Raw genomic sequence first — 15,418 nt, forward strand, 5'->3', positions numbered from 1 at the left:
AGCTCTATCTCTATAATCATATAACCCAGGATAATTGGTTGTATCCATTTTCATTCATCTTCCACTTAATTTAACAATTCTAAGAAGTCTTAAGTCTGTGGAGAAGGTTTTTTTGACAAAGTAGAAAATATGAATGAATTTGGGAAAGAAAGCCTAGAATAAAATTTCTATTACTGATTCATCACTGGGTGACAATCTTGGAATCTGGGCACTTTTGTTGAATTTGGAATATGCTGAATTTTTAAATTGCTAGGATGGCAACAATTGACTCACTGATAGTTGACAAGCTCTACACAGTAGGCATATGTAGTTTGGGCAGTTGTTCAGTATCTTTTTTCTTTGCTTGAGTTAAGGAGAGAGAAAACTGACCTGGTTAGAGAAACACTGCCTGTCATAAATCAACATAAAGGAATAAGCAACCCCTATTATAAAGTAGATGAAATTTCCCTTTGATTTGCCTTGTACTTCCTGTTTGATCTTTGTTAAGATCATTGAAAATTCTCCCGTGGTATATTTACAGTTTAATACCAGATTAGAGAAGAGAAAAATAAAACAACCATAACATTAAAATTAAACTGAAGTCACAGTACACAAAGGAAAAATCTCTAATGGCAAAATTTTAGGTTTTGAGTTACCACTAAAGTGGGGCATTTTAAGAAAGAAGCATTTGCTTGACTGTCCTCCAATTAAATCTTGTCACTTTATTGACCCTTTGGCCATTGTGAGTCGTTGACCTAATTGTTATGAGGAGGGTTATTGTGAAAAAGCATATGGCTTAGAATTACTGGACCATTGAGATTTTCCTTACTCAGTATGGGTGCAATTCTTCCATCCTGTGTCTTTTTTATTTTATTATACTCAAAAAAATCCTAAACATACTGTGAAGATGTGGGCCCAGCCTACTAGGGGGTGGATACAAGAAGCAACTATAGTTGGTTAAGATCCTAATAAGTTCATTGGCTAAGAAATCCCATAGGTAGCCATGGACCAGGTTAGAATTCACATCCACCTGACTCAGAGAACCCTAGAGTCAGATTGTATTTGAATGAGGCCATTGTGTTTGGATCCCAGAGACTGGATAAACCCAGCAAGTTAGGGCCAACAATCAGGGAGATCTTAGAAGCTACAGGGTGATGAAGTTCAAGCATACTTCCTGTCATCGAGGCTCTGCAGTAGGCTGAGATGGCTGAGATGGGGAGAGGTGGAGTAATGGACAACCTATGTCAAGCACACTACTTCCAGGATCTAGCTGTAGTTGGTGGCGGGGAGCTGTATTCAGAGAAGGGGTCCCTGAGCTATCAGGGGAAGCAAGGAAAGTCCCCCATTCTAGAGTAACAGACTGGTAGGAAAGAATCTAAGCAAAGAACCAGTACCTGAAATTTGAACGTAAGCCCAAACCCACATGTCTGTTCAGCAACAGTATAAAGCCAGCAGTAAATCCTGTATAGTTCCCATCCCTCAGGGCAAGACCCATTCTAATGCCTACGATTTTGCTCTAGGCTTCTTTAAAAAAACATTATTTGAGCACCTACTAAAGGCCAGGCTAGAAGCTGGGCGTGTAATAGCAAACAAGATAGTGTCTTCTCTTCCATACCTTACGCTCTTAGTGGAAGGTTCAGACCAGAATATAGACAGTCACAATGCAAGATGTTATGAATGCCAGTTGGGGAAGGTATATATTGTGATGGTGGCATGAGTCAGAGCAGCTTATTAAGACTTGATGATGTTGGAGAGATCAAAAGATTTCTCAAAGAAGCTGAAGTCTAAGATAAGACCTGAAGAAGAATGGGCAGGAACAGGGATGCTGCTAACATGTTTCATTCAATAAGCAGGAGGTGCCATTAAACTATAAAATGATCATTTAAAATAGGTGCCCCTTCATTTGTGGAACTACTCAGTGCCAGGGCACATGAGTTGATGAACTGAAAGAGGTCTCCGTTAACCTCCTTGGCCAGGTTTTCCTATGCAGAGCACAACCTGTGGCCTAGAATGGATTTATCTAGGTAAAAGGCTTTTAGGGTAGGGGGTAGAGCAGAGGAAATGAGGACCTCAAAGCTTAAAGAGTGTGGCTCTTGAAAATTGGAGTATGGAAGAAAACCAGCTTTACTTGTTCCTAGAATTGTCTCCTCAGACCATGGCAGCACGAGAGTACCTACCTGGGGAAGCTGCACAGAAGCCACCTGCAGGGATGCAGAGCATGCACTGAAGCATTTGCCAAGACAGAAATTTGACCCACTAGGCTCAAACTTCCTACAGTGACTCTACTTGTCATTTTACCCATTATAAGATTGTGGAACACTGTTTGACAATAGCAAATCAAAGTAAGGCTGGTGGTGTTGCCCACAATTACAATAGAAGTGGAATGGCTTAATTAGTAAAACATTAACTGGCAGGATTCCTATAAGTTAAAATGTACATATTTAAGGAGGCTTATTGTAACATTTATACCATTTATTTTATAATATACTAATTCAAATGTAAAAGTGAATGTAAATTGCCAGAAATTAACATGCAATGTGAAGAAAAGTCCTTTCATCCTCTGCAACTGTAGCATTTGGCAGATTCAGGAATAAATAATCTTTTGTGGCAAGGGTATGCCTTATCAAACATATGCAGATCAGCACTAATTAATGCTAATTAAGGTTTCCTGTCTATCTAGTTGGAAAAACGTCTAAATGTTATGAAATCCAGTTAGTATGCCTATTACGCTAATTGTTTTATATGGGGTGGTTCTTAATTAAAATATGTAAATTGACCTTAATTGCTATATACTAATGGGGGTTCATGTTATCTCACTAAAAGTGACAAGATGGTGAGGAGGGGTACTTAAATGACTAATTCTGATAAATCCTTAACTAAATGACCTTTACTCAAAATTAATTTTAATTGGAAGTTGGCTAAAGAAACATTTTTCTTCTTTGTTTCTTTTTAGTTTTTAGTAACATAAGAATGTTACTCTTCTTTGTTAATACAGCTTTAGAGGCAGTTGTGCATTGTTAATTACACTTAACAAGCAAGTTAATTTGACTGTTTACTGTTTATAGTTATCAGGAAGTTATTGATATCCTCATTTCAGTCTTGGGAGAAATGAGTTCTCATTGAATGTGAATTTATAGTTAGAATCCTATAGGTAAGTTGAGCGACCCAGTTAGTTTGTTAGAGTATGTGTTGAAGTTTGATGAGCCAGTAGTACTAATATGTACTCCTTGGATGATTTACACTGGAATTACCTTTTAAGAAAAATATTTTTTTTCTTTACAAAACATTAGCTTTTATTGGAGTTAAAAATCTCATTGAAGGTGTTTGGATAGACTGAAATGATATTCTTACATTTTACTTATCAAGTTTTTATTTATTATTTAATTGCAAACAAATTAAAATATGTATACCCAAACCAGTGTAAATTAATTTACATATTTTTATTTTTTTTACTATGCTAACTTTGCAATTACGGGAAGTAATTTAAATAAAGCTAACAAATATTTTACTCTTTTATTTGGAAGTAGTTTATGTTCATGTGTAATTTAAAATATATTTTTTAAAATCCTTCTGTAAAAATGTGAGAAAGGACTTGGTAAAATATTGTCATATGGAAATGAGCATAGAATAAAGATTGTAGTTTTTCTTTGTCAGAAGGAGACCCAATATCTTTACTCTTTTATCAGGACATTGTGACAAATGTTTCGCCTAGAATCATCCGAGGGACTACCTCCGGCCCCATGTATGGCCCTGGACAAAGCTCCTTCCTGAATATTGAGCTCATCAGTGAAAAAACGGCTGCATATTGGTGTCAAAGTGTCACTGAACTAAAAGCTGACTTTCCAGACAATGTAAGTGTGATTTAACGTCTAAAACAAAAGAATTGGCATAAGTTGGTGAATGTTTATTTAAACATCCAATTCATAGGCTTATAAATATTAATGTGTATAATATATTTTATTAAAGAATCTGCCAGTTGCTTTGCTGATGCATAGGAAGATAAAAAAGAAAGAAAAGCTCAAGAACTCATAAAAATCTGCACAATGTGAGGCTTTGTTATAAATGGGTGCCATGCAGATGGAAGAAGTATCTACATAAGCAGGAGGAAGAGAAATGAAATACTCATTTTATTGAGTTGATTTTCACTGGATGTGGCTAGTATTTATGAAGGTGATGACCTTAGGAAGAAATTGCAGACTATAAATCATTTTAAATATAAACCTGAAGCAGAAGCAGAATATCTTTGTATATAGTGTATTTATATTTTTTCAGTGGGAAATAATTTACCAAATAATTTTAATACCTTTATACTGAATGAGTCACTGTTTTTTTTATAAAACCCTTTCTTTAAAAGTACGGTGAACAAAGATTACATATATTTCATTTCTCTATGTTGCCAGTAGTTCTTTAACCTATGGATGGTATTTTCTCTTCAATAGATGGTTAGAGTTGTCCTTGATGTCATTCATTCATTTTTTCTCTCCTTCCCTCACCTCAATGCACATATATGCATGTACACACACATACACACACACACACACACACACAGACACACACATTCCCCCTGCCCCCCTTATTTTCTCTCTCAGAGCTGGTGATGAATGGAGATTGAGGTTTGAGCCATGTGTGTCTTTATTTGTAGAAAAGATTCAAAGACAAATTGGAATGGTTTAAGTATTCCAATGATAAATATTTTAAAATCTAATGAAATTTGTGGATATTTTCCCACAAACCAATACATTAGAAAATCTTACAAAAGGACTTTTGTTATCATACTATTGTCTAACCCATCAAGCTTTGTTTTTGTTTTTTATGTTTTAGAAAGTCCTAATTGTTTCAAAGTTTTCTTACATTGAAGCAAAGTGAAGGCACATAGAATATAATTAATCTTCCTCAAGTCAAACCTTCAGATATGAAGGGTACTATTAAGACCCATATGAAACCTATAGCTTCTGTTCATTAGGAATCGTTCACTTTCTGAGAATGATGTTGCAAATCATCTCTGTTCACGTTATACAATCAACTCTAATAACAATTATGTTGAGCTATTTGTTTTTTAAAGGATCCAAATTTTGTGTGAAGCTTTTCTCAGAATGATGAGGACAAAAAGTGGGTCAATAAATAATAATAAGAATTATATATATATATATATGTATATTTAAGATTTTATTTATTTATTTGTCAGAGCGAGAGCACAAGCAGGGGGGAGTGGCAGGCAGAGGGAGAAGCAGGCTCCCTGCTGGGCAGGGAGCCCGATGCAGGACTTGATCCCAGGACCCTGGAATCATGACCTGAGCCGAAGGCAGATGCTAAACCGACTAAGCCACCCAGGCATCCCTATTAATATATTTCTAAACATGGTCTACGGGTTTAAGTGTTATACTAGGTACTGAACATGCAATAACATAATAACCATAAACTTGAGCTCTTATAAGATTAAACTGTGCTTGGTACTGTTATAAATGCCTTATATATTTTAAAACTCAGTCTTTAAACAATCTTATAAGATAAGTACTATTACTTTCCCCATTTCACAGGGAGAAAACCAAGAGGAAACACAGAAGTTAGGTAGCATGCCCAGGGTTCCACAGCTATTACAGTGGTTCCTCCCTCATCCACAGCTACAGTTTCCATGGTTTTAGTTACCGGCAGTCAACCACGGTCTGAAAGCAAATGATCGTCCTTCTGATGTATTGTTGGAAAGTCAGCCGTTGCTTAAAGCTATGTCACAGTGCTTATGTTATTCCCCTCACTTCATCTCATCACATGGGCACTTTAACATCTTACATCATCACTAGAAGAGTGAAGACAGTACAATATGGGATTTTGAGAGAGAGAGAGAAAGATCACATTCACACAACTTTTACTACAGTATGTTGTTATAATTGTTCTATTTTATTATTAGTTATTGTTGTTAATCTCTTATTGTGCCTAATTTGTAAACTAAACCTTTATCGTAGGTATGTATGTATAGGAAAAAGCATAGTATTTAGAGGGTTCAGTGCTACCCTTAGTTTCAGGTATCCACTGGGGGTCTTGGAACATATTCCCCATGGATCAGGGGGGTTATTATATACAGTGAATCCAGAATTTGAACTTGAAACTTGCTTTTAGCATCTGTGCTCCTAATGATAGTGTTCTCTAATGTACTTACTGCAGTATCATTTCAGGCCTTTAAAATTTCAGTATTACTTTTTAATGCAACATAAGAATAGCATGAAATATAATTTCCCCAAATATTGCTTCTATAGTATTTAGATACACCAGTGTATCTGAAAAAAATCATTTTTCCTGGAACAGAACTCCCACCAATGGCTTGTCTTAAGTTCTGTCTACCCTCTTCTGGGCAGGAGTGAGATGTTCAATAATGGCCTCCAAGAAATGACTGTAAGTAGACAAGAAAGCTGAGATGAAACCTTCACTTTGTGATTCCACAGTCAAGTAGAAAGAAGAGGCACATTTCAATGTTCTTTTCAATTTCCCTGGAAACAATTTTCTTCTCCTATAATGCTTTTTCTTCTGAGAAAACAATGCTTGCATTTCTTGATTCTAATCCTTTCACCATTTAGATTATACTCATTTTTCTTTTTCTATATTGTTAGAACTGATTTCTAACATTTTTATTCCCCATATCAAAGATAACATTTTAAATACAATTAAAATGGCATTCCCATTTGAACCCATAGAAATAATGTGTTGCACCTAGATATTGCCATGCTGAGAGTAGAATATCCCCCACTGTTTTGGAATTACTCTGATGCCAAACCCAATGAGCTGAATGAAAGAAGGTGACCCTTCATTTTCCAAGTTTAATTATCACTCTCACTGGAGTTTTCCCACATCATTCTCGAGTGTGTGGCTGCCACCTTTAATGACAGGGATCAGATAATTCAACCCACTGTGGCAGCTTCTAAGCAAGGGCTAACTTTTCTGAAAAAGAAACTATCCTGGGGGTTGTGGGGAAGGGATGTAGGCCAGCTGATATCAGCAGCTAGTATCTCTCTTTCCGGAGAGAATAGGCACGAGTTGGCCGCGAACTGGAGAAGACAGCTGGAAGAACATCTTGAATATAAAGGCATTGAGGACTGAAATATATTGTAAGGGCTTGTTTCTTAACTATCACAGAGTTACACCAAAGCCTACACTTATAATAGACTTCTGCCCAGCTTTCAAGGTTTCCTTTTATTTATCTGTGAATTAAATTTGGCACACTGATCATTGTAGTGACAATTATTACTAAGAGTTTTTTTTTTTTTGTTCCTAAGCTGAGATTTTGCAATGCTTATTATGAAATGTACTGTATAATTAGGGCTTACAGAAATCAATTTTAAGTGAATCCTTTCATTCTCACTGCAAAAGCCTTAGAAACCGTATATTTTAGGCTTCGAAAAAAATTTTTTTACCAAAAAAATACATGCTGCATTTTGTCTGAATGCACTGAATTAGCAAACAAAGACTGACATTTTCTATCATTTGTGGCAGCTAAAGTAAGAGTTAGGCGAAAGATAGGGATTCAGCATTGAATTAGCTGGTAAAGCTAGAAAAGGGAGTGATGGCTTTGTTAGAGAAATTAATAAAGGAAGAACAATTGATATGTAAATATACTTCTATTACAATACACCTCATTCTACTGAAACCCTTTCTCAGTTCATTACTGAGAAATCAGCATTGCGCACATTAAGTTCAAAATGATTCCAAAGAAGTTGTTCTTCATCAGCATTCCTGAAAGTGCTTTCCTGACCAATAGCCTCTAAATGCAGAGTCCTTAACCCTACGTGTATGCCATGGACTCCTTATATACCCATGTGAAGCCTAAGAGCCTTTCTTCAGAATGTTTTTGAATATGTAAAACCCAATTCAATAGTATGCAAAGGATTCCCATTGTATTAAAATAGAATGCTCAACTCATTTTAAAGAATATGATATAGTAACTCATGTTCCTCTTTAATAAGTCACTAAAAACACAGGCTCATGGCAGATCTAATAACTATTGCAATTCTGACATATAATGGTGACTATCAGTGACACAGTGAGATATCTGTGACAACTGTATGGTGATTTTCTGTGGCTTCCGTTGGTGCAAAGTTACAGGTATTGATAGTGGTACTGTGGTTTGTTGTATTCATGAGGAAACACTAAATTTCAGCAGAGGTTAGTGAAAATAAAGGTCTAATTTTTTCCCATCCAAGTTCATGAATTTCCTGCATTCTGTCAAGAATTCTGTGGACCTCAGATTAAGAACCTATGTCCAGTGGTTCTCAGTTCTGTGATATAGAATCACTTGGGGAGCTTCAGAAAAGGTTTTTATGGTTAGACCCTGTCCTAGTTCAGTCATTTCAGAAATTCTGACATGGATACAATGAGTATACATCGGTGAGTGTGTGTGTGTGTGTGTGTGTGTGTGTGTGTGTGTGTGTGTGTGGTGTGTATTTTTTTATAAACTTCATCAATTAATTCTACTGCGTATAAAACCAGCATCATTCATAACCCTTGACATACATCATTAAATATTTATAAAAGTCCTGTATCAGAACTTGAGAGCCTTCTATACATGCTAGGAACTGTGGGCTTCATGTATCTGTGAAGCAGAGTTTTTCCTCAGTTTATAGATGAGGAAACTGACTTTTTGAAATATTGCATTGCACGAGGCGCTGTGTCACACAGCTAGTAAGTGAAGTCCCTGGAACTGAAAATCTTCCCATTACTTGGCTCTAAAGAACCTGAGGAATTAGGAGTAATATGTTATTTCAGTCCTCCTTTACCCACCCACTCAGAGGGTCAATTACATTGAGCTCTCTTAACCACAGACTCTCAAATAGAAAACAAAATCTTTTTATTGGACAAAGAAAGAAGTCTGTCATCAGCAAACCATTATTTTGTCATTAGTCCCAGCGCAGGATATTTTATAGCTCAATACTTACTGCTTTGCAGGAATGTAGCTGACTTTAGAAAACAATGTCAGTGACTCAATGTGGACCTTGGTTTGAACTGTTACCGGGTCCCCTCTTAAGTTCTGTATTTGAAAATAGGGAGTCAAGACATTCAGTTGGATCTATGTATCCTCTAAGCACGGAGGATGCTCACTGCTTCATCAGTGGATGTTCATCACCCTATAACTCTTACAGTCTTCTTATAGGCACTATGAAGGCTGACTCAGCAGAAGCAGGCTTTCTTTTCTTTGGATTATTTATAATTAAGTCTCACTCATTAGGAATAAGGGGATTTTGTTACCTCCCCCTCCATCTATTTAGAAAGATAAAATTTAGTAACAGATAAAACTATAATATGTATGTTGTCAGGCCAACAATGACCAGTACAGGGTTGTTATTTTTACTTTCATTTTTTATTAAACCATTGCTTTCTTATCACAGAGCTTATAAAGCATAAACATCACCTTGGCCCTTCCCCCTCATATCCTGAAGAGGATATTTACCAACAGAAATATAGGTATCCCTGCACTGGAGGGGTTCCTCCTTTGCTCCCTCTGGAATTTTTTAACCTTGTCAAGTCTCTGTTTCTGTCAATTCTACACATTCCCATGTTGACTTATTTTATTTTTTTTAATATTTTATTTATCTGACAGAGAGATATAGCGAGAGAGGGAACACAAGCAGGGGGAATGGGAGAGGGAGAAGCAGGCTTCCCGCCGGGCAGGGAGCCCGATGCGGGGCTCCATCCCAGGACCCTGGGATCATGACCTAAGCCGAAGGCAGACGCTTAATGACTGAGCCACCCAGGTGCCCCCCCATGTTGATTTATTTTAAATAAATTAAGAAACTGCTAGAGCAGGTATTGAAGGGAAGGCTAGTATATCCCCAGGAAACTCCTTCCTTCTTTCCACCATGAATTCTAGAGGACATAAATACTTCCCAACCTCCCTTCTTTGCTAAAATCCAGGACAGTTATCTGATGACATTACTTTATTGATTTTTTTAAAAATACCTAGTCTACAAAAAATAAAATAAAAATGAATCATAATAGTAATGGAAATTTAAAAAGTTAGGGTGGATGGAGGTAAAACAGTCCATATCCAATTATCCTAACAAATATCTGTTTTCATTTTCCTAGACTTGATAGACTCTAAGAACTAAAGGCATGAGGTTTTAGGTCAGAATGGGTTTGAATTTCAGCATGTCCTTTGACTTGCTATTTATTGGCACTCTCAACCTCAACTTCCTCATCTGTGCAATGACAATAACTATTCTCAGAGGTTGTACATATTAAATGAGATATTATATGTAACATGTTTGGTACGTTGCAGTTATTCACCACTATAAATTATATTGCATAGGATACCTTTATCCATTTGGCTTTTAGTCCATCTTAAAATACTAATTAGTTTCCATAAAATATTCTGAGAGAGGGATTTGGTAAGTCAAAGGTAACAGCATGTTTAGAGCTCTTGAAGTATATTGCCAGTTGATTTTCAAAGCATTTTTGAACAATTCATATAAAAGTCACTATTTTAGAAATAATTACCAACTAAAAAATTAAAAGCTAACTCACTAAATATACTTTTTAGTGATTCTTCTGAGCCTGAGTTTATTATATGTCATATAGAATGTAAAGTCTGATTCTTTGTTCAGTGTTGTATTCATTATACTTCTGTGCTTTAATATCATTCATTCTTTTGACTTAGTTTCCAATTAAAACAAGACTCAAATAATGAGTTATTTTCTTAGTATCAGCATAGAAACAAAGAAAATTTAAAATATGTTTGATTCCACAAAGCAAGAGTAGCCAAAATGAATCAGAATACATAATGTAGCTCATATTTCTGTGATTAGTTTCTGGCTCCATGTAGCCAAGTTTTTTTTGTTTTTTTGTTTTTTTGTTTTGAGATAGGATATTCCTAGTTTCTTAAAAGAAAACATTAGCTGCAGTTTAGATGGAGTAATGGGGACTGGATTTACCATCCCAATTGAAACAGCAACATAAAAAAAAAAAAACCTTATAAAATATATGAAAAAACAGTTTTTAAGACCTGGAACATCAGTCAATAAAGATAGTAGTCACTGAGAGATGGAAAACTTAGTAAATGAGCTCTGCCATTGCTCAAGAAGGTTTCCAGGCCACATTGCAGGGAGCAGAACCCAGGGATGTGAGTTGAGGAGATAGAAGTGAAAGTCCAGGGAGACCAAGATGGCTAGAATTCACAAGTCAGAGCACCAGAAAGCAGAGAGCTACATAACAGAGCGTATTCCAGAAACTGGCAGAAGGTCTTTCTTGAGTATTCAGCAGAGTACAGATCAGCTCATGCATGTGAGTGAGTTACGAGGGACTGCAGAAAGAACTTTCTGAATGGATTAGAGGGACTAGTACTCAATTCTTAAATGGATCTGGGAATAATGACTCTTCCTGCTAGCCAGACTGGAAAACCCTATGATATACAATTAGCCACAGGGTGAGCACTGCTTTAGTCATGCCCAACAAACCTTAAAAGCAAGAAACAATCAGAATATCTCCAAGTGACTTAACTGCAACTCAGAACAAAATTCAAGAATATAGGAATACAAAAATATCTAGGACCAAATAATACAAACTTCACAGTGTCTGGCATTCAATTAAAAATTACCTATCAAAGAGGGAGACAAACCATGAGAGACTTTTTTTTTTTTTTTAAGATTTTATTTATTTGACAGAGAGAGACTGAGAGAGGGAACACAAGCAGGGGAGAATTGGAGAGGGAAAGACTCTTAACTATGGGAAACAAGCTGAGGGTTTCTGGAGAGGAGGTGGGTTGGGGGATGGTGTAACTGAGTGCTGGGCATTAAGGAAGGCACATGATGTGATGAGCACTGGGTGTTATACACAACTGATGAATTGTTGAACACTACATCTGAAACTAATGATAAACTATGTGTTGGTTAATTGAATTTCAATTTAAAAAATTATGTATCATGTAAGAAAGTAGGAAAATATAACCCAAAATAAGAGGAAAACCAATTGAAAGATTGGTTTTCAGATGCCAGGTTTCAGATGCCAGAACTGATGAGATGTTAAAATTAGCAGACAAATGCATTAAAGTGTCATTACAACTATATTCCATATGTTCAAAAACTAAGAGATGGAACATAGATAAAAACAAACAAACAAACAAACAAAACTCCACTAAACCAGAGAAAACTGCAATGAATAAGATGAAAAATACCCTGGTAGTTATTAACAGCATATTAGGCATTGCAGAAAAAATGATAAGTCAACTTAAAGATGTAGCAATAAAAACTATCTAAAGTAGAATGCATGTGGGGGTGGGGGTGTTGGGGAGTGGGGAGTAAACATACTGTTAGTGAGCTAGGGACAACTTCAAGTGGTCTAATATGTACTGAATTTTCAAAGTTTGAAGAAAAAAATGGCCCCAATTTTCCCAGTTTTTCATAAAACTACAAGCCTTCTCACCTGCCAAACAAACAAAAAAACCAAGAAACTTGAGCCCCTGGCATAAGAAACATGAAGAAAATTACACCAAGGAATACATCATAATCAAATTAATCAAACCAATGATAAAGAGAAATTCTAAAAGTAAAGACAAAAAGCCTGTTCCGTACAGAAGAATAAATATAAAGGTTATTGTTTTGATTTGTCGTCAGAAACAATGCAGGCTAGAAGACAACAACTTTCAAGTGCTGAAAGAGAAAAAATGACAACTGTTAATCTAGATTTCAAAATTCAGCAACATATCTCTCAAAAATACAGATGTGTATTTTCCAAAGAGAAAAAGACTAAAAGAATTCATCACTGAGGGATTGGCACCACAGGAAATATTTTTTAAAATGTTTTAGTCAGAAAGTAAAATGATGCTAGGTTGAAATATGGATCTACACAAAGAAATGAAAAGTACCGGAATTTGTAACTATAAATAGCTTTTATTTAATTCACTTTATAAGAGAATTGGTTGTTTAAACAAAAATATAAAACAGTCTGTGATTTATAAAATATATTAAGTATTACATTTTGTATTGTAATTGTACAAAATTTGTGAGGAATAAATGGAAATATACTACTGTAAGCTTCTAACACTTTATGTAAAGTTTTTTATCACTTGAAGGTAGACTGATAATTTACAGATGTATGCCCTAAGCTCTAAACAACCAATAAAATAATGCTTGAGAATTATAGCTAAAAAGCAACAATAGAGGTATAAAATAGAATCATACAGAGTACTCAAACCAAAAGAAGGCAGAAAAAGAAAGGCTATAAAAAAGAGACAATGCAAATAGAAACCCCGTAGTAAGATGATAGAGTTAAACCTAACCATATCAAAATCACATTAAATATAAATGGTCTAAACATCCCCAATTAAAAGGCAGAGATTTTCAGATTGGATGAAAAAGCATGACTCAACTATATATACTGTTTACAAGAAAAACAATTTTAAATATGAAGACACAAATAGGAGAAAATTGAAGCAATGGAAAAAGATGTACCGTGATAACTCTAATCAAATAAAATCTCTTAATATTAATAACAAAGTAGATATCAAAGCAAAGATTATTACCAGGGACCAAAAGGACCATTTTATAATGATGAAATGGTCTATCCATCCAGAAATGATAGCAATCCTAAGGTTTATGCACTTAGTAACAAAATTTTAAGATACATGAAGCAAAAACTGATAGAACAGGAAGGAGCAATAAAAAACTCAGAATCACAGTTGATTCCCATACCTACCGGTAAATAATTAATAAAACAATAGAGTGAGGCTATTCAAAACTTGAAAAATGCTATCAACTTATCGAATTGACATCTATAGGACATGTCATCCAATGGCAACAGAATACACAGTCTTTTCAAATACATCCATACCATTTACTAAAATAGGCCATATTCTGTGCAACAAAAGAAGTCTTAATAATTTTAAAGAATTCAGTTCATCCAAGGTATGTATTCTGACCACAACAGGCATGTATTTGGAAAATCCCCAAAATATTTAAAAAATAAATAATACATCTAAACAATCTTTGAATAAAGGAAAAAATCATAAGAGAAATTAAAATTATTTTGAATTGAATGAAAATTAAAATATAAAATATTAAAATTTGTGCTATGTCATAAAAGCATTACTAGTAGGGAAATTTATCGCATCCAACACATATATCCGAAATGAAGGAAAGTCTCAAATTAATTATTACAACTTCCACCTCTAAATACTAGAACAAGAAGAACAAACTAAACTCAAAGTAAATAAAATAAGGATATAATGAAGATCAGTGGAGGAAATTAATAAGATAGCAAGAAAAAACAATAGAGAATATCAAGGAAAGTAAAGCTTTGCAAAATTCCTTGCAAGAACAACTAAAATTGATAAAACAGCCTGATTGATGAAGAAAAAAGGAGAGAAGAAACACAAATTATCAGTATAGGAAATGAGAGAAGTAGCACCACTGCAGATTCTATGGATATTAAAAGAAAAACTATAGAGTATTATCAACAATTTTATGCAAATAAACTGGTCAGATTCCTTGAAAGACACAAAGTATCAAAGCTTAATCAAGAAGCAATAGATAATGTTAAAGAAATTGAATTTATAGTTCCAAACATATCCATGAAGAAAACAGTAGGCCCAGATGGCTTCACAAGTAGATTCTGTCAACCATTTATGAAAGAATAATGCCAATTCTACACACACTCATTCAGAAAAGTAATACAGAGGGAATACTTCCCAACTCAATCTATGGTGCCAACACCCTAGTACCACAACTAGACAAAAGACAGGAAAAATATGGACCATTGTCCTTCGTGAACATAGATGCAAAAGTTCTAAGCAAAATTTAACAAATATAATCCAATAATTTATAAAGATTATATTATGACCAAATGAGGTCTATCCCAAAAATTCTGAGTAAGTTTAACATTTGAGAATATTGTAATTCACAGAAGTGACAAACTAAATAATAGCAACAATGACAACAACAATATAAATTGTATAATTATCTCCATAAACCAAACAAAAAAATATTGAAGAAATCTAAAAATCTGTTTCTAGTTTAAAAGAAATTTCAGCAAACTAAGAATAGAAGGGTAATTCCTTCACCCAGTGAAAAGCAATAAAAACAAACAAAAAATCCAAAGCTAACATCATAGGTGATGGTGAAAGACTGAACATTTTCTTTCTAAGAGAAATAAGGGTATCTGCTCTCACCACTTCTATTCCACATTGTGCTAAAGTTTCTGTGCTGTTAAATAAGAGAATGACAACAACAACAAAAAAAGATATGCAGATTTCAAAGGAAGAAGTAAAACTGTTTTTATTCACAGATGACATGATTGTTTACGTAGAAAATGTGATTAAGTGTACCAGTAAAAACCACTTTATTTACAAAAGCAGGCAGCTAGCTTACAGGCTGTTGTTTTCAGATTTGATTTTGTTTTTTTTTTAAGATTTTATATATTTATTTGACAGAGAGGGAGGGAGGGAGAGCACAAGCAGGGGGAGTGG

General features: G+C 34.9%; 1 protein-coding gene across 2 annotated transcripts in view; it reads left to right on the top strand.

Moving 5' to 3' along the window:
• Positions 1-15,418, top strand: part of DPYD (dihydropyrimidine dehydrogenase) — a 794,533-nt gene that overhangs the window by 466,902 nt on the left and 312,213 nt on the right. For both annotated transcript variants that reach the window (XM_088022348.1, XM_028101938.2), the window contains exon 14: positions 3,666-3,830. In XM_088022348.1, the coding sequence (XP_087878474.1) occupies positions 3,666-3,830 (165 nt within the window). The remainder of the gene's footprint in view (positions 1-3,665; positions 3,831-15,418) is intronic.

Source organism: Eumetopias jubatus, unplaced genomic scaffold, assembly GCF_037043125.1.
Source record: "Eumetopias jubatus isolate StellerSeaLion01/CBP00866 unplaced genomic scaffold, mEumJub1_p1.0 scaffold_4, whole genome shotgun sequence".
Classification (NCBI taxonomy): Eukaryota; Metazoa; Chordata; class Mammalia; order Carnivora; family Otariidae; genus Eumetopias; species Eumetopias jubatus.